The following is a 22,778-nucleotide window of genomic DNA, read 5'->3' as shown; positions in this document are numbered from 1 at the left end:
AGTAACTTGCCGAGGATCACACAACTAGTAAGTGACAGGGCAGGGATCTAAAGTGAGGAAATGTGGAGGCCAAACCCATGCAACCGGAAAACAGGGAATGAGAAAAACAAGCCAACTTAGTGATAAAGCTCACAAATATTTATTTAGGCCAACTGTGCAAAATGAAGCCTTCTTTCTCAAGAAGCTAAACTTGATTATTAATATAATTTCATGTTGAATAAAAGTGCATGAGTAAAATAGAAACTTCTCCCTTAAGAGGCTGACAATTAGGTGGGAGAGTTAAAGTAGAGCAAGATGAGATTCAAAAATTAGGTAAGAGATAGGATTGGATGTTCTTAAAAGTACCTTCCAACTCTGGAAGATTCTATGAATCTCTTTTTTGCCTTATCAAAGTTGTGCTTTGAAAAGTTTCGGAAGGTACTACATAAACCACAAGCGTGGGGCTTCCAAGGAGGGAGAAAGAACCTCTGGCTTGGGTGTTATCATTCTGCAATCTGCAGAACTTTGTCTGAATTTGAACACCAAGCCAACACATCTGATTCCTTTTGTTACATACAGGAAGAACCAATTTACATCATATCATATTCATTTGTGCAGTTGCATTGTGTCCAGAAACTAGAAATTCTCCATCTTACCTAACTATCATTAAAGGGAGGGGAAAATCCTAACCAAAATATATTCAAGCTGTTGGTGTGAGCAGATAGAAAGGATGCAATGTTAGGTCTACAAAATACCTTGTGGAGAAGCTGGATTTCGATTGCTTGTGTTTGATGGGATTTTCAAATTACCTTCAAAAGTAGGTCATAAGTGCCTGCCTGAATTAGAGGAAGACTCTCTAGGGACTCCTGCTGTGTTTTAAGAAATCTCCTTTGGAGCACAGGCGGCCTTGTCCCCAGAAAGGATTATATGCAACAATTTCTATCTTGTCTCTAACATGACCAGAATGGGTAGAGACACAGGATTCAACACCCTCTGGCTATTGTCCAGGGACCAATTACTATATTCACAGCTAACTTAATGGGATCCTGAGCAACATCATTAAGGGCACAGTAGGCAATAAATGATTATTAAGAACCTTGTGACATTCCCTAGGTATCTATGCCTGGTCTACCTCTCTTATCTAATACCATCTGTGGATGCACAGATGACCTGGAAATGGAAATTGTGTAACTAATAACTTCTAATTGAAAGAAATCTAAAGTAAGCTTCTGTATACTGCTCATTGCATGTTACATCTTAGTTCACACCTAGGGAATCTAAACTAGTTATGGCTAACCGCTTTGGAACTCTGAAGATCAATCATTAGGTTTCATAACACCTACTTGTTCTAAGTGAAATAGTATTTTAAAAATTAAGTTGAGTGACAATAGTTTTTGTTAGGAGAATTTTGTAACTTCTTGAGAGATGACTCAGGGTGCCAAACAGAGTGAGGTTGTTAAAATGCAGATTCTTGGCCACTCCCCAGACCTGCTAAATCCAAACCTTCAGGGCTGGAGTCTAGGGACCTAAACTTTAACAAGCTCCCCAGGGGATCCTTATATACTTCAAAGTTTGAGAACTTCTGCCCTAGGGTATCACTAAACCAAAGCTAAAAATCACTTGTTACTACCAAATGCTATAAAATGTTGAACTTTTAGCACAACTTTAATTGGCTATAGGAAATCAGCACTTCTTAGTATTAGAAAAATTCCAGTCACAATTTGACTTTCTCATATTTAGGGGCATGATTCAGCAGGTAGCAAAGATGCCATCAGCATCCCTATAGAAATCTGGCCCATCCTGTACAAGGCTGCTGCACACAGGCTCCCTCCCCACCTCTTGACTGGTACTATGATCGGTATGACCCAAACTTCATCACTGTCTTTTCCCTTCATCATCATGCTCTCTCCGTTTCTCTAAAGGACAATGTTAATTTGGGGTATCACGTAAAAACTAGTACACTTTTCCCTTAATGATATTTAAAATTTTTTCTTATATTGTTCTTTTCAGTGTATTTACTGACTGAATGGCACAAAAGCTTGTCCCTATGGTGGCAAAATTCTTTGCCCTCCTAACAAATATTCTGCTTTTAAGTAATATTCATAAGTCTATCTGAGCTAACAAAACGACAAAAAACTCAAACAAACCAGAAAACCCAGGATTTTGGTTTCAGCAGCCTAAGAGAAAGACCATGTCCACAAGATATATGAAGCTATCCCCTCAGGCACATGAGAATTATTTCACCAAATTCAAAGTGTAATCCTATCGTGGGCAGAGAGTTTTTTGCCTTTTGGAGAATATCAGAAGCCTGAAAACTTATAAAACTATTAAAGAATTGGTAACATGCAAGAACCTTTTATTACAGAAGTTTCCATGCTCGTTTGTTTTTCAGGAAGAAATACAGCAAGTACAAACACTTGATGAAAACAACATTTATCTACCTAACTGAGCTCACACAGAAACTAGAAATTGAAACGTACCTGTCAAAAAAAAAAAAAAAAGTTCAATTGCTTAGGCACTAGAAATCAAACCTCTTTCATAAAGAAAACTCTCCCAATCAGACACCATTCAGCATGGCTCTATTAGCGTCACTTCTCAAAAGGCATAAGTCTTAAATGGTATGAATCATAACAGCTGGCTTCCACCAACTGCCACTCCAGCAGACAGGAAGCTGGTCGTCAATTGGGTGGTAGGGTGTCACTGTCGGGGCAGCTCAGCCTGGGTGGTGGTGGGGCCCGTGAGAGGAGGGGAAGCCCATCTAGGGAAGTTTTGCAGGTAGTAGCTTAGTAAATGGTTCTTTCGCAAATTTTTGCATTTAGACTGTGATGCAGAGAAAGCTCTAGTTAAATGTCATAGTCCACTGGGGTCTTTTTCTATCCAGGGAAGGAATATAAGAAGTATGGCTACAGCCCATGCTGAATTTATAATCAATATATAAGCTGAATGAAGACAAAAGACATTGAAATTGTTGAGAAATAATCCATTTGCTTAGATAATAAGATTTAAAAGGAAATTGACTAGAATGCTATAGAGAATTTGTTTCTTCATAGCAGAGGTGTTTAAAGTTAATTCTGTAAAGCTACAATAATCATGACAACGTACGGTATTGGGAAAAGGATAGACAGATCAATAAAGAAAAGAGTCCAGAAATAGACCCACATAAGTACTATGGCCAACTGATTTTTGACATAGGTGCAAAGGCATTTCAATGGAGAAAAGACCACCTTTTTAACAAATGGTGTAAATTTATTATGTGGGAAAAGAAAATGAACCTAGACACTTATCTCACATCTTTTACAAAAATTAACTCAAAATGGGCCACAGACTTAAACGTAAATGTAAAACATTTAGGGGAAACATATGAAAAATTTTCGTGGCTTTCAGATAGGCAGAGAGTTCTTAGATTTAACACTAAGAGTACTGTCTTTAAAAAAAATTGATAAATTGGACTTCATCAAAATTAAAAACTTATTTTGCTCTGCAAAAGATACTTTAAGAGAATTAAAAAACAAGCCAGAGGGCTTCCCTGGTGGCACAGTGGTTGAGAGTCCCCCTGCCAATGCAGGGGACACGGGTTCGAGCCCTGGTCTGGGAAGATCCCACATGCCACGGAGCAACTAGGCCCGTGAGCCACAACTACTGAGCCTGCGCATCTGGAGCCTGTGCTCCGCAACAAGAGAGGCCGCGACAGTGAGAGGCCCATACACCGCGATGAAGAGTGGCCCCCGCTCGCCACAACTGGAGAAAGCCCTGGCACAGAAACAAAGACCCAACACAGCCATAAATAAATAAATTAAAAAAAAAAAAAGAAGACAAGCCAGAGACTGGGGGAAAATATTTGCAAATCACATACCTGACAAAGAACTTGTATCCAGATTACACAAAGAATTTTCAAACCTCAACAATATGAAGACAAACAACCCAATTTTAAACATTGGCAAAAGATCTGAAAAGACCCTTCAAAAAAGAAGATATAAGAATGGCAAATAAGCACATGAAAAGGTACCCTACATCATTAGTCATTAGGGAAATTCAAATTAAAACCACAATGCGACACTAATATGCATCCTCTGGAATGACTAAAATTAAAAATGAAAAGTTGACAACACAAAGTGTTGGTAAGTACACAGAGAAGCCCAAACTCCAAAATAAATAAATAAATAAAAAGGAAATGGGATAGCCACTTTGGAAAATGTTTTTGCAGTTTATTATAAAGTTAAATACACACTTACTATATACAGTTAATCCCACTCTTAGGTATTTGCCTGAAGGGATAAAACTCATGTTCACATAAAAACCACTTGTGAATATTTATAGCAGTTTTATTCAGAATCACCAAAAATTAGACAGAATGCAAACATCCTTCAACTGATAACCAAACTGTGATGCATCCATAATGGAATACTATTTAGCAATAAAAAGAAACAAACTACAGATACATTCATCCACATGGATGAATCTCAAATGCATTATGCTAAGTGGAAGAAGCCAGACCAAAAAGGCTACATACTATGATTCCATTTATGTGACATTCTGAAAAAGCAAAACTGTAGGAATAGAGAACTGATCAGTGGTTGTCAGGGGTTAAGAGGGAGGGGAGAAGTGCCTGACTACAAAGGAACAGCATGAGGGAGTTTGTTGGGAGTAATAGAACTATTTTGTTTGTCTAAAACAAAAGTAAATTTTACTGTACGTAAGTTAAAAATAAATTTTAAAGAGTTTATTCTGAGCTAACACTTGAATATTTTACAGCAAACCTTCTGGAATTGCCACTGCAAACCAAGACATGCTTCAAATTTTCTATTTTTAAAGTAAATTTCCAATATATCACAAATTATGTTCTGTTTTGGAAAACAGTCAAAAATAGCATTCAATTGATCTATTCAAACCAATATGCTTAGAGTGAGTGTGTAAAAAACAGGTTAATTTTAAAACCACAAGACAGAAACATTTTTTTTTAAAGATTCAGGAAACTAAAAATGAAGCAAAGATACTGATCAATTCAAAATCTACATAGGACAGACCTCTTCCTCCATGCAGAATACAAGAAATGTCAACATTTGACAAAGCTAAATCGTGCTGCTTGGCTTTCTATACTATTGAAGTTTAATACAATCTGCTGACTCCAGTACCATTTTTTTTACCACGGGTCAGAGTTACAATAGATCATTAACATTCTGGACTGTTGTTTTTAAGAAATGTGACTATCCCTGTTAGAGACTAATACTTTTTTTTTTTAATTGAGATATATAAATGATATACAACATTGTGTGAGCTTAAGGTGTACAACATATTGATTTTGATACATTTATATTGCGATATGAGGCTAATACTCTTGCAGGTAAATCAAATCATACTTTATACTTTTAATATTTTTTATGTTGGCTCAGTTGAGAAATATTTTTTTTTAAGATTTTTATTTTTTTATTTTTTTCTTAATTTATTTATTTTTGGCTGCGTTGGGTCTTTGTTGCTGCGTGCAGGCTTTCTCTAGTTGCAGTGAGCGGGGGCTACTCTTCCTTGAGGAGCACGAGCGTCTCATTGCGGTGGCTTCTCTTGTTGCAGAGCAAAGGCTCTAGGCACGCGGGCTTCAGTAGTTGTGGCACGCAGGCTCAGTAGTTGTGGTGGCATGCGGTATCTTCCTGGACCAGGGCTCGAACCCACGTCCCCTGCATTGGCAGGCAGCCTCCCAACCTCTGCGCCACCAGGGAAGTCCCTCAGTTGAGAAATATTGAAGAGAACTATCACAATTCAAATAACCGGAGTATTTAAATTACCTAAAATAATCTTACACATAAGAGAAGTGATTTATTCAAGGCAAAGATAGAGAATCAAGAGGTACAGAATCAGAATCAGAGAACAGTTCTTCTCATTCTCAGTTAATGGCCCTGCTTCCAAGACCAGGTTACAGATTGACTGATTGATTGATTAGCTGTATCGGGTCTTAGTTGTGGCACGTGGATCTTTCATTGTAGTGCATGGGCTTCTCTCTAGTTCTGGCATGCACACGGGCTCAGTAGTTGCGGTGCACTGGCTCTCTAGTTGTGGTGTGAGGGCTCCAGAGTGCATGGGCTCTGTAGCTGTGGCACGCGGGCTTAGTTGCCCCGTGGCATGTGGGATCTTAGTTCCCCAACCAGGGATCAAACCGGCGTCCCCCGCATTGCAAGACAGATTCTTAACCCCTGGACCACCAGGGAAGTCCCCAGATTACAGATTATAAGCACATTTCTGTTAATTAGTCATCATTAAAATTAATTTGCTATAACAATTTGAAGGGGGCAGTACTATGCAACCTTATCAACCCTTGGAGACAAATGTATTCCTTTCCTTTTCCAGGCATATAATATTCCCTACAATTGAACTGAAATTTTAATCCACTCAGGATGGACAACAGTCAATGTACAGCCATGAAACTTTATTCAGTAAATATGTGACTACTACCGGTAGCAACTATCTCTTACTCTTAAATACTTTTTGCAAATAATCACTTTTTTAAAAAATTTTATTTTATTTATTCTTTTATACAGCAGGTTCTTATTAGTTGTCCATGTTATACATATTAGTGTATACATGTCAATCGCAATCTCCCAATTCATCACCTCTCCCTCCCCCCGCCACTTTCCCCCCTTGGTTAGGAATTAGTGCCTGAATGGTGCTTCTCATCTAATATCCCTTATTCTCATATCTTACATCCCCTGTTAGACTATGCTGCCCTGTTTCGAATTCTGTAAATATTGTAACCTATAAGGGTCATGTTGGTTCTTAAATTTCCAAAATCCAAAGCAACAGCGAAAGCCATGACAGATCAAAAGATCAAAGATGATAAATATGATACTTGAATAAACTGCTGACTGAAAACAAAATGGGATCAGGGCAAATGCAATTCTAATTCTCTAAGTAGAAACAGAAAAGCTTCTGTGTTCATATGTGTGATATATATATTTTCTACTTTTTACCATAATACGTTCTGGAAACCATGCTATAAAGTGAGTGGTATTTTGCTTTTGGAACAAGTGATATCATTGGGGATTGTGCTTTTGACCAAAGACTCATTATCAAATAAATCATAGATATGAACAATATACAATAAAAGCAAAGATATAACAAGTATAAATCCTTATAATTTAAAATTATAAGACAAGCATTTTCTTTTTTTCTTTTTGGCTGTGCCATGCAGCTTGCAAGATCTCAGTTCCCCAACCAGGGACTGAACCTGCACCCTAGGCAGTGAAAGCCCGGAGTCCTAACCACTGGACCACCAGGGAATTCCCAAGATGAGCATTTTAAATGGGCACCTGTGCACACATTTGTTATACCAAGGGTTCCAATATATCACAAATTATCTATGCCACACATAAAAATAGAATTAGCTTTCATAAATCTCACTAAAGTCAATATGTTAGCTATAATAAACCAAAGTTAAATGAAACATTTTATTTACCTTCTAACTATTTAACAGAATATTTGGTGTTTGTGTGGAAGGGGTGATTCAAATGAACTTAAGTCCTTCTTTCAAGACCAACAACAATATAAAATAGATAACTAATAAGAACCTGCTGTATAAGAAAATAAATAAAATTAAATTTAAAAAATTTTAAGGGCTTCCCTGGTGGCGCAGTGGTTGAGAATCTGCCTGCTAATGCAGGGGACACGGGTTCGAGCCCTGGTCTGGGAAGATCCCACATGCCACGGAGCAGCTGGGCCCGTGAGCCACAATTGCTGAGCCTGCGCGTCTGGAGCCTGTGCCCCGCGACGGGAGGGGCCGCGATAGAGAAAGGCCCGCGCACCGCGATGAAGAGCGGTCCCCGCACCGCGATGAAGAGTGGCCCCCGCTTGCCGCAACTGGAGAAAGCCCTCGCACGAACCGAAGACCCAACACAGCCAAAAATAAATAAATAAATAAATAAAATCAAGTAAAAACTTTAAAAAAAAAAAAAAAATTTTAAAAAAAAGACCAACAACAAAACCAACCCCCAAGCTGCCCCCCAAAGTAGAACCAACCATTTCCTTTTTATTAATTTTACTGTGACAACATGACACATTCAGTGTAATTCCTCAGACCTTAGAGCCATGTTCAAAGACAGAAGTGCTAGATTTGGAAAAGGAAATTTTAGGTTCTGACCAAGCTCGGTCACTTACCAATCGGGTGACCACAGCCTCTCTGAGCCTCAGTTACCTTAAAGGTAAAATTAGTATAAAACAATGACTATCTCACGGAGTACAGAGAAAATTCACAGAGATAATATAACTTAATTGTTTTTAAAATGCAAAGTCCTGGGCTTCCCTGGTGGCGCAGTGGTTGAGAATCCGCCTGCCAATGTAGGGGACATGGGTTCGAGCCCTGGTCTGGGAAGATCCCACATGCCGCGGAGCAACTGGGCCCGTGAGCCACAACTACTGAGCCTGCGCGTCTGGAGCCTGTGCTCCACAACAAGAGAGGCCACGACAGTGAGAGGCCCGCGCACCGCGATGAAGAGTGGCCCCCACTTGCCACAACTAGAGAAAGTCCTCACACAGAAACGAAGACCCAACACAGCCAAAAATAAATAATAAATAAAAATTAAAAAAAAAAAATGCAAAGTCCCATCAGGAATTCAAGCTATTATTAATTATCAATATTGTTCTAGATGTTGATGGCATTTGGTCCACTATTAGCATGTTTTAAAGTGAAAAGCTGAACAGGCATTTTGCCCTATCTAATCTTCCTACTTCCTCAGTTTATTCAGAAATGCATGTGCTCCTTTTCAGTACAAAACAGCATGGAAACAGTTAAGAGTTGTGAGGTCACTCTTTACCACGCTTCTCATTCTCAGAGCTTATTTGACACCTTTCAGGGCACTTTGCACTATGCTGAAAAGCCACAAAAACAATTATCATGTGGGAGAAAGGGACATTTTGGTCACTATATTGTGCAATTCTGTGGACAGGACATTTTTCTCAGTCAGTACAGAGGGAAAGAGTCTTATTGGTGTGCAGGAGAATTAAACCAAAGTCATTTTGCTTTCAAAGACATACAACTTCCTAGAGACTGCTCTTCAAGTGGGAAAGGCAAGGAAAAAAGAGGGAGAGAAGCCCAGAAAAGTGTCAGTCAAGACTGGGTATCTCTGTCTTAGGAAGCCAGAGCTGTATTTTCCATATAGCTGAGAGAATGAGAGAGAACCCCGCCCACCTCACCTTCTACACAGCAACACCCAGAGAAAGAAGGAATTTGAACTGGAGGGGAGGAAGTGAGAGGGGGTTGGGGGCAGGGGGATACTTACTCCCAGATTACAATTTTTGAAAAGAACCAGAGGGTCCTAGGAGGAGGAAAGAACTTTGGAGACTAAGAGACTGTAGAGAGAGTAGTCTAGAGCTGGGATAGCTTCCCCCAAGATTGGGAAGGGAAAGAGGCTGCCAGTCCCAGGAAGGGTTCAGCCCAAGTCCACTGTCTTTTCAGCTCCCCAGGAAAGGACACACCTGGAGAGGAGAGTTGGACCTAGTACCCCAGTTCCCAGATGAGCTATACCTCTCAGGAAATCACATAGACCACCATCATAAATGTTTCAGTGCTAAGTAGTGACTAGGGAAAGTTCAGCCTCCCTTCTCATAATCCCTATCAACGCCACCCTCAATGCAATGGCCATATAAACACACAATCTAAAGTAAAACCAGTGTGTTTGCTATGTAAACCCAGTTTTAATTCACATCCCCTGGTTCCTTCCATGCACCCAATCTTAAACCCTTCCTAAAGGGAAATTCTTGAGCTTCTAAAGGATTATACCAGCACCAATGGACATAGACCAGAGAGCCCTCCCCATGTATTCTGGGACCTCTGTAACACCTGTAGATTTATTGTTCTACCACACAGAGAGATGGGGGGCTCAGCGCCAAATTTACCAATAATGATGATGATGATGATAAATAATGCAATATGACATTTCTTACACTTGAATGGAATGGAGTAAAAAACAATCACACATGACACAACAATTGCTCAGCTTAAAATCTGTGTTTAGGCAACAAATATTTATGTCCCTTTTGTAGGTATTTCACTTTTATTCTCTATGAACATTTAGTGAAGTTCCTTTTAAACCATCAAGCTCCTACTTCAGCTGTGTCCAAGGAAAGGAGGAGATTTTTGCTTCTCAGCTATAACTCCATAACATCTGTGTTCTCTTTTCATAACAGAAGCCACTGCCTTGTATTAAGACATTAGTAGAAACTATCTTATAAGTGGCTTTAAGAAATAACTCACAAAACTACTAAGACGTGTATAAGACAGAATGGCCTTCAGCACTGAAAAGCACTAAAGCAGAGACTGAAAACTAGAAAGCTGTGGGCTAACTCAGGCCAAGAGACTTTTTTAACGTCCACAAAACGTTTATTGACATTTTTAGTAAGGTGCCAACAAATAAACTCAGAAAGCCCATGTAAAAATCTTCAATTTACAGCTTTTCTTGAAAAATTAGAAGATTGGACAACACTGGGTCCCTGCAGGTTCACCTGGCAACAATCAGCCAAACCAGAAAATCACTGAGCCCTTTAAACACCCCCAGCTCACCACAGTCCAGCACCTTCAGTCCCTGCGGCAAACTGGCCACTTCACTCATTTCGGGTACCTAATGGTCCCTGAAGGCATCTGAACTGGTGACCTCAGTTCCAAAGGATAAGTAAGAAATGCTCATTAAATACGTGGCAACCCAGAATAAGGGGTGGCCCAGCACTTGAAGACCAGCGATGGTCTTGATGTTCACACACCCTCTGCACCGCGCGCTAGACATCAGAGATGGAGCAAGTCCTGAACAAGGTTACTTCCTTTTCACTTTTTTCTTCCACTGAATTATCATATAAGACAGATTTCTTCTCAGTTATTCAGTCCAAACAATAGCTACGCAGTGTATATAGTGACTAGAATGACACTGAAAGAGCTGATTCAGACCCTGCTTCTCCTGGTTGTAATAAGTTAGGCAGGTTGCTTTTAAATTAAGTGTCTCAGTCTCCTCATTAGTAAAATGAATGAGTTTAGCTAGAATGGTCATTAAGGTCACTTTTAGTTGGCCTCTCCCCATCTATACCACCTCTACTTATCTAGAATCTATCTAGTCAACCCTCAAAAAATGTTCAAGTTCCACACCGCCACAAAACTTCTGCAGACTTCTCCTTCCTTTGAAGTTTTAAGCTCATAAACACTACCACCCAAATTAGCACTTACTAATTCTCTAATCACTTTGTTTGTTGGTTCTTTCCCCATATTCAAACAGAAGATCTCTTTAAATAAGAGACTACCCCGTTTATTTTTTAAATCTTCCACAGTATTTTACATTTATTTAGCATTCAATAATTGTTAATTAAACTGAATAATGAGACAGAAAATATAAGGTGGTAAACTTCTCAAAGAGCAACTTTCACCAGCCTCTTGAGAAGGAATTAACCTTATCAGCGTCACAACTTGCCCATTTGATTCAGGCAGGCATAATGTGTACTATGCAATGAAGAGACACACAACTAGATTATCCTATTGTTTTGTACATGTTCATTGCTTCCTTCCATAGTCGAAATGCTCAAAAGAGGAAAAATACAAACAATAACTCACTACAATAATATACTGTATTACTCAGTGAAAGACTAGGTTACTCACTAAAATACAGCATGAGAAAAATTTTCCTACCACAATTAAGAAAAGAAAATCAATTTCTGTTAAGGGGCTGCGGGTCAGACATTTAAAAACTGCAGTGAAAACCACCCTTGCTCCTCCCCCACCCCTTGGATGTCATCAGAAGTTCTGAGTAAGAGGAGGCCAAGTTAAGATGCCATGTGGGCGGGGATTTACCCACCTTCACCAGAAAAGCAATGGTAGACAGGTTTTACTTGTTCTGGTCAAACTCTCCTCCCCACCCCCAAATAATTAAAACTTTAGATATGTGGTCAGTCAGTCCTTCCCTATCAAAAAGCAAAGTAAACAGGAGAAAAGAATAATTCAAGTATAAGATTACTTTAAAAAATTTTTTTTGTGATTGCCTTAATTTATTCAATGAATTTAAGATAATTAACACTCTAGTAAACTAAATTAGCAAGTGTTAATCACGCCTTAACAGCTAGCCGAATCTAGCGGATTGAAGTTAAATCAATTTTAAAAATGCTCTCCTGTGATGGAACAACATTTAATACAGGCGTTTCCACTTAACCCATATTCTGTGGAAGGAGAATTCGTTCTGTAATTTGTATTATACACATACAATGCTTGAGGATCTGAATCAAGAGGTAGTGTACATGTAGGCTAGAGAATTTATTAAGGGGAGGGGATGAATCATGAAAAAAATCTCACTTGGACCTTTCTGGAAAATCATAGCCCTATCCAATTTAAAAGTATGGGAAATACTGATTAAATGCCTATAAATTTTTCTGGGGAATCCCTGTAAAACGCAACAAGGTTTTACAATCTGAGGAAAACAAAAATCGCCTCAAATTAAAAAAAAATAATCATTTTTAAAAACTGCCTTGCAACAGTTTCAAGCCTTTGAAAGGTTTGTTTTTATCTGGTGGTGCTGATCACCCAGTTAATTCATCCCCTCTGACGGGAAGCCTGTCACTCCCTCCACACACTGCCTGAAGAGGGCTCCTGATTAGGCTTCCTCCTTTAGCCACGCCTACACATGGAGCATCGCGAGGAACGGAAAGTATGCCCAGCCTCCGCAGCCCCTCACACACCCATCTCCTACGCTTAACATCAATAGCTTAAACTCTAGGTTTTTCCCACACCCCTGTCAAATGAAATGGACAGAACTCAAACGAACCTAAGAATGATGTCGCTGTTTCTCTTAATTTAGGTCAAGGACACTTACACTCTTCTACTGCCCTTTGAAAGGAAAATCCTAAGTGCCGCTCCAAGTCCCATAAAAAGGCACAACCCTGCTCCTATGGCGAACTCCAACGGAACGGAATACCGCTTCTCTGGGATCACAACAGGGCATGGCGTGGGAAAAACCTTTAAATTCCGTTTTCTTTAGTACTATGCCCACCACACCGAAGGGATTTAACCTTTAGGCATGGTGTTGTACTTAAGATGCTCCACACAATCTAGCAGAAACTCTTAAAACCAAGGGCCAACTCACTAATTTCAAATTTAGGGTGAAATGACGGAGAAGGGCATCCTCCCCCATTTCGGTCGCTCAGCAATAGCAATGAGTTTTGAGGAGAGACTCTCCAGTGACTCCGCCTACAGCGACCTCCCTCACACGCACACATCCTACTCCACAAACTAACGCAGCCGTCGGGGGACGAAGTCCTTACTTGGCCTCACATTCGGGGTGGGGATCCTCCTCTCCAAGGACGACCAGCGCAGGAAGAGACTCTCCCCTACACTCCCGGCTCTCTACTACTATACCCCCATGGGGCGGGGCTTCTACCCCAGGTAACCAGACCAGGCAATCTGGACACCCAATTAGCAGGGGATCCCCCAAACCAGCCTGGCCAATAGCGGCCAGTGGGCCAAGACGACCAGACGTGACGTCAGGTGTGATTAACTTGGCGCGTCACCTCGACGTCAGCCTCTTACCTCTCGGACGTCCCGTCCCGGGAGCAAACTCCAGCGACTTTGGGCTCCGCCCCCGTGAGAGTGGAGGGCGGCCAATGAGGACGGCTCTGAGGGGACCGGGGCCAATGAGACGAGCCCGGGGCGGGGCACGAGGCCGGAGGGTGGGGCGGGTGGCGGCGGTGGCAGCCCGAGGTCTGGCTGCGCGCAGTATATGACAGTACGTCAGCAGCGGGATGGCCGTAGCTGTGGTGGCGGCTGCAGAAGCCCGAGCAGCCGCGGCCGCAGTGGAGGCTAGAGCCCGACTGGCGTCGGCGGCGGCACCCCGGGGAGTTTAAGATGGCGGCAGGGGGGGCGGCGGGCCTGCGGGAGGAGCAGCGCTATGGGCTGTCGTGCGGGAGGCTGGGACAGGACAACACCACCGTACTGCATGTGAAGCTCACCGAGACGGCGATCCGCGCGCTCGAGACCTACCAGAGCCACAAGGTGAGCTGGGCAGTTGGCCGGGCTCGGGAAGGAAGAGGGCGTCCCTCGCCGCTCCGCCGCGCCTCTCCCTGCCCCCGGCACCTGGCTCGGGGCCGGTGGAGCAGGGGCTCGCCGAGGCTGCCGTCAGCGCCCGCGGCGGCAGGGCTGGGCAGGGCCAGGCAGGGTCGCTGACGCCGCTGTCCCGGGCCAGCTGGGCGCCTGGGCGTTGGGAGGCGGGCGGGCGGGCGGCCCCTGGCGGCGGGGCCGAGGCAGCCGCAGCCCTGGCTCGGCTGCGCAGCCGCTGCGGGACTTTCCGACGGCGCCCGGGTTTTCTAGCCTTTTCTGTCCCGGTGAGGGAGAATGGCAACAGGGAGACGAGTGAGATGGCTCTTCTGCCCACGGCGTGTGGGGGGTGGGGGAGGGGGCGGAGGGCAGCGTCCGGGTAACGAACCCGAGAGGACCGGCGGGCACTAACCGTCCGCGTTTTGGGGGTACCACCGCGGACCAGCAGAGACCGGGACACAGGCGCTCCGCGTATGAAGGTGGGACACACATTGTACTCGCAAGAACTTGGGGATACAGGCGCTGAGCGTATGGGGCCGGGGCGGGGGGCACACCGTGTACTCGGAAAGGCTGAGGCACAGACACTCCGCGTATGAGGGAGGAGGGGGACACACCTTACACTTCCAGAGATTCGGGCACACGGGCGCTTCGCGTTCCCGGAGACACAACACCGCGTAGCGAGAGCCACACACAGCCAGTGCTCACCCGGGAGCAAAGACATCGGTTACTGAGGAGAGAGAGTCTCCGTGGCTCCTCATACCCGAAAGACGCGTCGCTCGCGTCTGAGGCGGATTCACAGACATGGAGACTTGGATCGAGGGGCCCGGGCGGGGGCGGGGCGGGGAGTGGGGAGGGGATACACTGCGTCCCGGGCGGACTCGGGTTTCTCACCCCGCACCGCGTCCCGGAGAGAGATCCGAGGACACACACAACTCGAGCACAGCGAAGGCTCTCACGTACTCGGCAGTTGGAGGACAAACCCAGGGACGCGTTTTCACGTTAAAAAAAAAAAAAAAAAGTGAGGGAGAGAGTGGGAGGCATAGCGAAGAAACGCCGCCACCGGAGTGCCTGGGGAAGCCGTTTATGGAGATGCAGTACTGTGAATGGGTGAGGGAGGCAGAGTGGACGCATCGCATAAGGGGAGGGATATACCATATGAGCGACCGGTAACAGTCACTCTGAGAAGAGAGACCGTCCGTGGAGCAGAGAACCCACGGGGCATCCCGACAAATAGCCGAGCCCATGCCAAGGAAACACGCTCGGATTAACTGATCTCATAAAGCAGGCACAGAGGGCCAGAGGGACACCTGGACATGCTCCTAGTTGTTCAGATAAAAGTGGAGAAAGGAATTAACATCTGTTGAGCTCCCACTAGTGCCAGGCCCTTTAAATGCTTGGAAGGAAGGCCCAGAGTTGGAGGCAAAACCGCAGGAGAGGTGTGAACCTGGGCCAAGGGAGACTTACCTTCAGGGGGCCCCTACATAAGCATGCACACAGGAGGAGGCACACAGTTGTGCACAGCTTGAGGAGTACATGAGCTCACGTGATAGTGTACATGTAAACAGCAGGAGAGACTCAGAAATGAGCATGCCCTCAGGATGGCACTCACAGAATTGAGTGGACACATGGATGTACATTCCAGGGCATATGTGTTACCCACCAGAGAAGCATAGGCAAAAAACACTCAGACTCGGAGGTGGAGGGAGGAGTGCATGCACAGGGAGAAAGATACTTTTCCTACACCCCATGAAGTCTCAGGGAAAAAGGGTCTCATGTATGACTGGGAAGTCACGCAGCAATAGGAATGCGAGGAAATACAAGAAATAAAAACTGCATGTGTCAGTAGCTACTCCCAGACAGGTGCATCTGAAGGGAAGAGACCAGCACCAGCACCAGCATGGAGTGGGAGGCCCATCTGGGGGAAGCCAGATAGGCAGGCAGAGGCACACAGGGGCAGACACTGGAGAGAAACTCAGCCCTGCAAGATGGAGAGATAAGCTTGCCTGTTCCAAGGGGAGGGTGTGGGAAGGAATGACAGTGGGAAGAAGGTAGGTCAGGGTATGTACAGAGAAAAACACCGGAGAGGAAGAAGCCAGCAGGAGGAGGCCAACCTCCAGTCAGAAACAGACCCAGGGAGCAGATAAAGACTGACACACAGGGGTGGGGAGAGGCATCTCTGGGGACAGTAGGTCAGCCAGCCACCTTGGGGGGACAACTGGCGAACTGTACAGCTGATTACAACAAGATTGACAGACACTGACAGGGAAGAGGTGGGTGAGGAGGCCCACACAGGGAAGGGATGGTACCCGGGGAGAGTGAGGTGACAGAGAAGCCCCCGGTGCTCACTGAGAATGCTGTTTGTTTTTCTCCCTTCATTTCTGCCTCCTACACCTTAGTGTTTACATGCTTGGGATTAAAGTTGGAATGCTTGGATTCTAAAAGCCCCACATATAGTCCACTGTCTTAAGAAACAGCAGATCAAAAATTCTTCCTCTTCCAACCCACCACTTAGTTCTTGATTTTTTTTTAAGTTATTTATTTATTTTTACAGTCAAAGGTACCAAAGTCAATGGCTTTCCTTGCTCCTGACTACTTCTATTGCCTATTAATATCATTACCATCTGTTTCCATCTCTGTGCATGCAAATTAATGTGTCTAGTCAATCTGTACAGAGGCAGAGCAGGGAAAGGGAGAAGACTGCCAACTCCCTCTACCCTTCTGAGTTGGACCCAGGTAGATTGAGATAGTCCGTGGATTCCTTTTCTTCTAAAAGTTGGTAGTAGAAGCAGTACTATGCAGGGAGAGGAGGAAGAAATAAGCTCACTTCGCCATTGCAGTTGGACACTGCCTTGTTTCTAACTTAACCAGTTCCTGTCCCCAGGCCTCACTGTCACTTTGGCCACAGAAACACTTCTTAAGGGGCTTGGAAAAGCAGGATTTGGGGTGAGACTGTTAACTTCAGACAGCTGAAAAGTGGGAAGAGACAGAAGAAACAGAAATGAGGTACTGTTGGAACTTACTACAGTATCCTCTGGTGTGTTCAGCCAAGTCTCCCACAGTGTGTCCTCAGTGTCCCACCTTCTGACTAGGGCCAGACCAGGGCTCCCCCATCAACACAGTAAAGTTGCCAGCAGTGGGCATATGGCCGAGCTTTTATCCTCCAGTAGAAGGATACATACTTGGTCTTTTACGCTTTCACTTTCCACCCTTATCAAATTAGGGCTCCTAACTTTAAATTGTAGCTGCGTTTGGAAAAATGTTGGAATGCATTGGCTAGTCAGGGAGAAATTTCTATTCTCTCCTGGGGAGGGGGGCAGGATGGCTTTAACTTCTCATATAAAACTGCCCCTACCATTCCTGTGCTTAGATAGGAAGGTGCTTGATGCTTGACAAGTGGCCTCCAAGTGGCTTTGGCCCATGCAATGTTATGACTGTTATGCCTCCTCTTCTGATGACTTTCTAAGAGCCAGAAATTTCAACAGGTTAATTTCCTAAATTAAGCATCAGAGAGTTATTTTTATCCAGATTATTTTGTCCGTTGGATTTACTCTCCTAAATTAATCCACTTGACCTAAGACTTCAGGGAGGTAAATTTAAGAATTTTAGGAAACTATGACTTAGGCTAAATACAGATGTTCTTTAGATATAATTGAGCAAGTATCTGAACTTATTAGAGTTCATGGAAACAGAATCTTTAATTAGAAACAATTCCTCACTGTTTCAAAAGACAAACAAACCTAATTGACCTTCATTACTCAAGTTTTCTATTTTTAGAGAAGAAATGAGGAAAGCTAACTTGGGAACCTTTTAAACAGAGATTGGGGTGCGGGATAGAAACATTGTGATTCCAGGAATGGGAGTTATAGTTGGAGTAAATATCTCCTAAAAGTTGTTTTTCACTCAGTTTGAATACAGAGACAGTTTCAAGTTGATTATATTTTAAAAAGTGTTAAATGGAAAGTTATTTTCATGGTTTGCAGAATGAACTCAGAATACTTATACAGATATTTAGTATATATTGCAAAACTACTTTTTTTTTTACTATAGGTAGGTTATTTTGAATGAAGGTACAGGTTACTAAATAAAAATCACGTATTACAACTTTATAGTCATTCTAAACTGATGTCTGAATTTGTGGTCTATATAAGCCCCACATATTTTAAATGAGCATATGTTACTGTAATTACATATTTCTCCCAAATGTATCCTAAAACTATTTCAAATTAAACCTCAAAATTCTAAAATTTATTATAGCCAATTCCTTCAGTAATGTGTAGCTGGCGTTATTTTGACATTTGAGTAACTCATTTGGTAGTAACAAAAATCTTATCAAAATTTTCTTTTCAGATTCTCTCATTGCTGAGCCTGTTGTTGTTTTTTAATGTTTACTCGAAGTTTCAAAGGTGGTGGCTCAAATAATACTGTCATGTTTATCCAACTATTACATAAAAAGTCTTGCATAGATGCATCTGGAAGCAGGGGCCATTCATTCTCTATGCCTGAAGATGAGAAAGCAGATGACTTTAAGAAGGATTCTGTTAACACATTCTCTTGCCAACTCCAATTATTGGCTTTAAATTTCCCTGCTTTGAGTAGTGTCTTCTAGGAAAATGATAGTGTTTTGAAAATTTGTACAAATATACTTATGTTTCATTTTGCATGAGGAATTCAGTCTCTTTCAGTATTACTAGTTACTGTTATTTCCAGTCAAAGCATAAAGTCTTATTTAAACCTCTAAAGTTACTGTCCTTCACAATAGCTCCCTTTAATGTGTTCCGTGATCTTATAAAATCACTGATCCTACAGGTCATGGAGTAGGAGATATCCTCTCCTTTCCTTTATTTTTACCTCGTGAACGTATCAGCATTTGATTCATTGTGGTTTAAGGCACAAAAAGACTCATACCTTACTTTTTCCTATCTCTTCCTTTTTGTGCCTGCCCTCAAACAATTTTGAGTGTGTACATGTGTGTTCAATAATCTGCTTTTACAAATACAGTAGACCCTGTTCTCCTTAAGGCACCACTCAAGCATCCAGACCTGCCAGCACAGAGCTGTCACTGCTGCTGACATGTTTACTAAGTAAAACAATGAGGTTTGCCTTAGCAGATTCCTTTTGTTGCAGTTTTTAAATACAGCCAGTTTTAATTAAAGTAAGTTAATCTTACTGACTTTAACTTAGACCCATCTTCAGGCTGAACTTGATATTAAAATGCTTTTTATCAAGTAAAGTCAAGTTTGTGCCCCATTTTGCAATAAGTGTTTGAAAAGTTTTTACAGATGATCAGGTGTTCAGTGCAAAGAAGGGTGCTCCTCCTAGTGAAAAGCAGTAGCCAGATTGCCTAAAGAGATAGACAGGGAACCTTGGCACCAGAACTGAGAGGAGAAAGAAAGAACATATGTGAAGGATTGGAACATGTTCAAGAAAAGAATTTAAAAGGAAAGGGGTGTAAAATTCTCAGAATGATTTACGGGAAAGCTTATCAAGGACAGTCACCAGATCCAACCTTTCCATTTGCTCCATTTGCACTTGTAAAAAACTATGGAAGCTGTGCTCATAGCGCTTATTAGGTAATTTGTGATAAAGCCGGCAAAGTGAGGAAAATGAGAATTTCAGGAGAGCCACTGCTGGGTCATTTTTAACAACTTGCAGTGACTACAGAGAGGCTCAGGACTGTGGCACCAGAGTTCAGCCCAATTATTTGCCAGTTTGGGTCAAATGTGTTTGGAGTATTTGAGAAGATGTCTCTAAAATGTGATGATATGGGCGTTTCTTCAGGTAAGGTGAGCTGAGTTTTAGAATAAAGAAAAGAGCATGTATATAACCACAGCACATTTGACTCTCCTGCATACCTCAGCTCCATAGGACATTTCCCATGACTTAATGCAGAAATCTAGAAAAGCAGGTCTGGAGTAGAATACAATAAATTAATGACTGTGTCTCTACAGCCAAATTGAAGCTGAAAAACATGGCATAAATCAGCTCAGATTTACCGAGGAGAATTGCTTTCTTTTCTTTCCCTCCCTCCCTTCCTTTCAGTTTATCTACCTATCTATCTATTTTGGTTGTGGCATTATGGCTCTTTAGAGCCACATTAAATCTTTAGGAAGAACTGGTTTAAGGGTGTCCACTGATACTTTGCCAGCAAAGGCCAAACCTGGAATCTCATGGCTAGCAGTTTAATATAGGATATAAAAAGAGAGAATCTTATTAATTAGACTATATGCTCCGTAAAGATTCATGAATCAAATTAGCACCTTGAATTGAACTCAGTAGTCAGAGCATTTGCTACTAGTTTAATAATAACTAGGTTGTTAGACAAATAGCGTAAGTTTCTTTCTTGTTGGGGATCCTATATGTTATTGGTCTAAAAAACATCTTTGGGTCTTACAGGAGTTTAACAGGCAGAGACTAGATGGGGGGAATCACATCTCCAGCAGAAGGAATGGCACAGGAAAGGAAAGGACAGCAGTAGAAAAGCTAAGGCAGGCTTTGAGAATTGCAAGGAAGACCCTGTTCCACTTAACCTCGAGTGTAGGAGAAAATATAGTTGGATTTAAGAGAGGAAAGGGAGACTGGAGCAGGTTGGAGTTTATTCTCTCAAAACTGGAGAGACACTGAGTAGAAATTTAAGGTGATTTGAGCTAATGCTTTAGGATTATACTGGCCTCAGTGTGCATGATGAGTATAAGACGAATCCGGAAGGCAGTAGACAAGTTAGGAGGAAGTATGTGGTCCAGGTCAGAGATGAGTGGGATCTAAACTAGGATGCTAGTGGGAGACAAGACATTACAGATGAATAGAATCTATAGAATTTAATAACAGATTTTAAAGGAACAGGGTTAAGTTGAAATTTCTAGCCATCAGCACTAGGAGGGGTACCCTTAGTAGAAAAAAGGGAAATCAGAAGCAGTTGGGAGGGTGGGCTGGGGTGGGAGAGATAAAGTACCATTTTAGTGAACGTTCACTCAGTCTTTTGTTTGGTGACGAGACTTAGGTTTGATTAGATGTTTCATATTTGAGAAGTATATTTGGGTCTGAGGCTAGACTAGAACAATGCCATATTTACATGTCTCAAACTTTTCCATTTGGATGGAAATTTTGGGGATTGGTAATGTTTTGGGGGAAGTTGAAATTATTAGGTGGAAGAAATTTTGGTTTTGAACAGGGATTTTCAAATTTTGCTTGTATTTTTATAGGCTTCCTTTATCCAATAACGTTCTCTATAAATTGCACTTAAGAATGTCGTAGAGTACAGATAATATGAAAATTGAATTTGATTTTAACATGAAGATCAGACTTTCCATGGTTTCTGTCCCAAGTGATTATTGAAACATTAAGTAACTCTCTATAATGTGCTTGGATTTACATTTCAAGCATCATTTTTAAATGATTCCTAAAGGCCTTGCAAGGGTCAGTGTTTTCACTTCCAGATTACTTTCACTTCTGTTTTGGTGTTTTGATTCCCTTTTTTTTGTTTGACAGTTTGTGAAAAACAAACGAAAAAATAATCATGAGTACATGAAGCTTCTGTTATACATATACATTGTCATGGACTAGTTATGGGCACTTGGTTCATGGTCCGTGGAGATAACCTTGGCTAGAAGACTTTTCCCATGAAGACTGAGCTTGTTCAAGGGTGGAGCCAGGCATGAACTTTCTAATAAGATTCTTTGAGATACTTTAGGATCTAAATATGCTTACTTGTAAATTTACGTGTCAGCAGATTTTTAAAAGACATTTACTTAGTATCATGGCTTTTGGTTTTCATTGTTGGAAACCATGATGCCTCAGATAGCCAGAAAACACATCCATGTGGTAAAAACTCAGTTGAGTGTCTTGAGATGTTTTTTCTTTAATAAAAGACTAAGAGGTAGGAACAGGAATTATAACTATAACTGTCAAATATGCATTTATTCATTTAGCCAATGTTTGTTTATCTTCTGATATGTGCCAGGCGTAGTACTAGGCACTGGATATATAAAGTTGAATAAGTCAGGGATGGTCCAGAAAGTGCTCGTCCTTAGTAGAAACAAGCAGACATTAAAAATAAATAAATACATACATACATACATACACACATACATACAGTAAAGTCTCTGTGCAAGGTGACACCTAAAGAGAGGATTATGTTTGAGGATGTGTCTGAGAAATAGTGTCTGCTTTTTCATCTCCCATCCTCTGCTCAGCCCACTCCAGTTGGGTTGTGTCCATCACATCCCTGAGATTGCACCTGACTAGGTCCCTTGTTGTCAAATCTAGTGGTCATCTCTCTGTTCCTGTCTTACCTGACCTCAGCATCATGCCATCCAGTTGACTACTCCTTCCTGTTAGAAACACTTTCCTGATTTTCCTCCCACTTCCCTGGCCATTCTTTCTCAGTCTCCTCTGCTGATTATCCTCTGCTTGACTGGCCTCTGAAAGTTGGAGATCCCAGTTCCCTTCTCTTTATCTATTCACTTCCCTAGGTGAGCTCATCTAGTCCTATGGATTTAAGTGTCATCTATATGTTAACGACCTCCAAATATTTATCTCCAGCTCTGACCTTCCTCCATTTCCAGGCACTAATTTTCAACACCTGATCTCTTTATCAAAGTTTAATAGGTTATCTCAAACTTAACAGACCCAAACACAATTCCTTTTTTTTTTTTAAACATCTTTATTGGAGTATAATTGCTTTACAATGGTGTGTTAGTTTCTGCTTTATAACAAAGTGAATCAGCTATGCATATACATATATCCCCATATTTCCTCCCTCTTT

General features: G+C 42.1%; 1 protein-coding gene across 1 annotated transcript in view; it reads left to right on the top strand.

Annotated features, from left to right (window-relative positions):
* The first annotated feature begins 13,664 nt into the window (after positions 1-13,664).
* Positions 13,665-22,778, top strand: part of ELL2 (elongation factor for RNA polymerase II 2) — an 81,416-nt gene continuing 72,302 nt past the window's right edge. The window contains exon 1 of the mRNA XM_007197467.2: positions 13,665-13,975. Coding sequence (XP_007197529.1) covers positions 13,829-13,975 — 147 coding nt within the window. The 5' untranslated portion in view covers positions 13,665-13,828. The remainder of the gene's footprint in view (positions 13,976-22,778) is intronic.

This window comes from Balaenoptera acutorostrata, chromosome 2 (assembly GCF_949987535.1).
Source record: "Balaenoptera acutorostrata chromosome 2, mBalAcu1.1, whole genome shotgun sequence".
NCBI classification, from domain to species: domain Eukaryota; kingdom Metazoa; phylum Chordata; class Mammalia; order Artiodactyla; family Balaenopteridae; genus Balaenoptera; species Balaenoptera acutorostrata.
The sequence above is the reverse complement of the archived record's forward strand: the minus strand, read 5'-3'. Positions and strand labels throughout refer to the sequence as shown.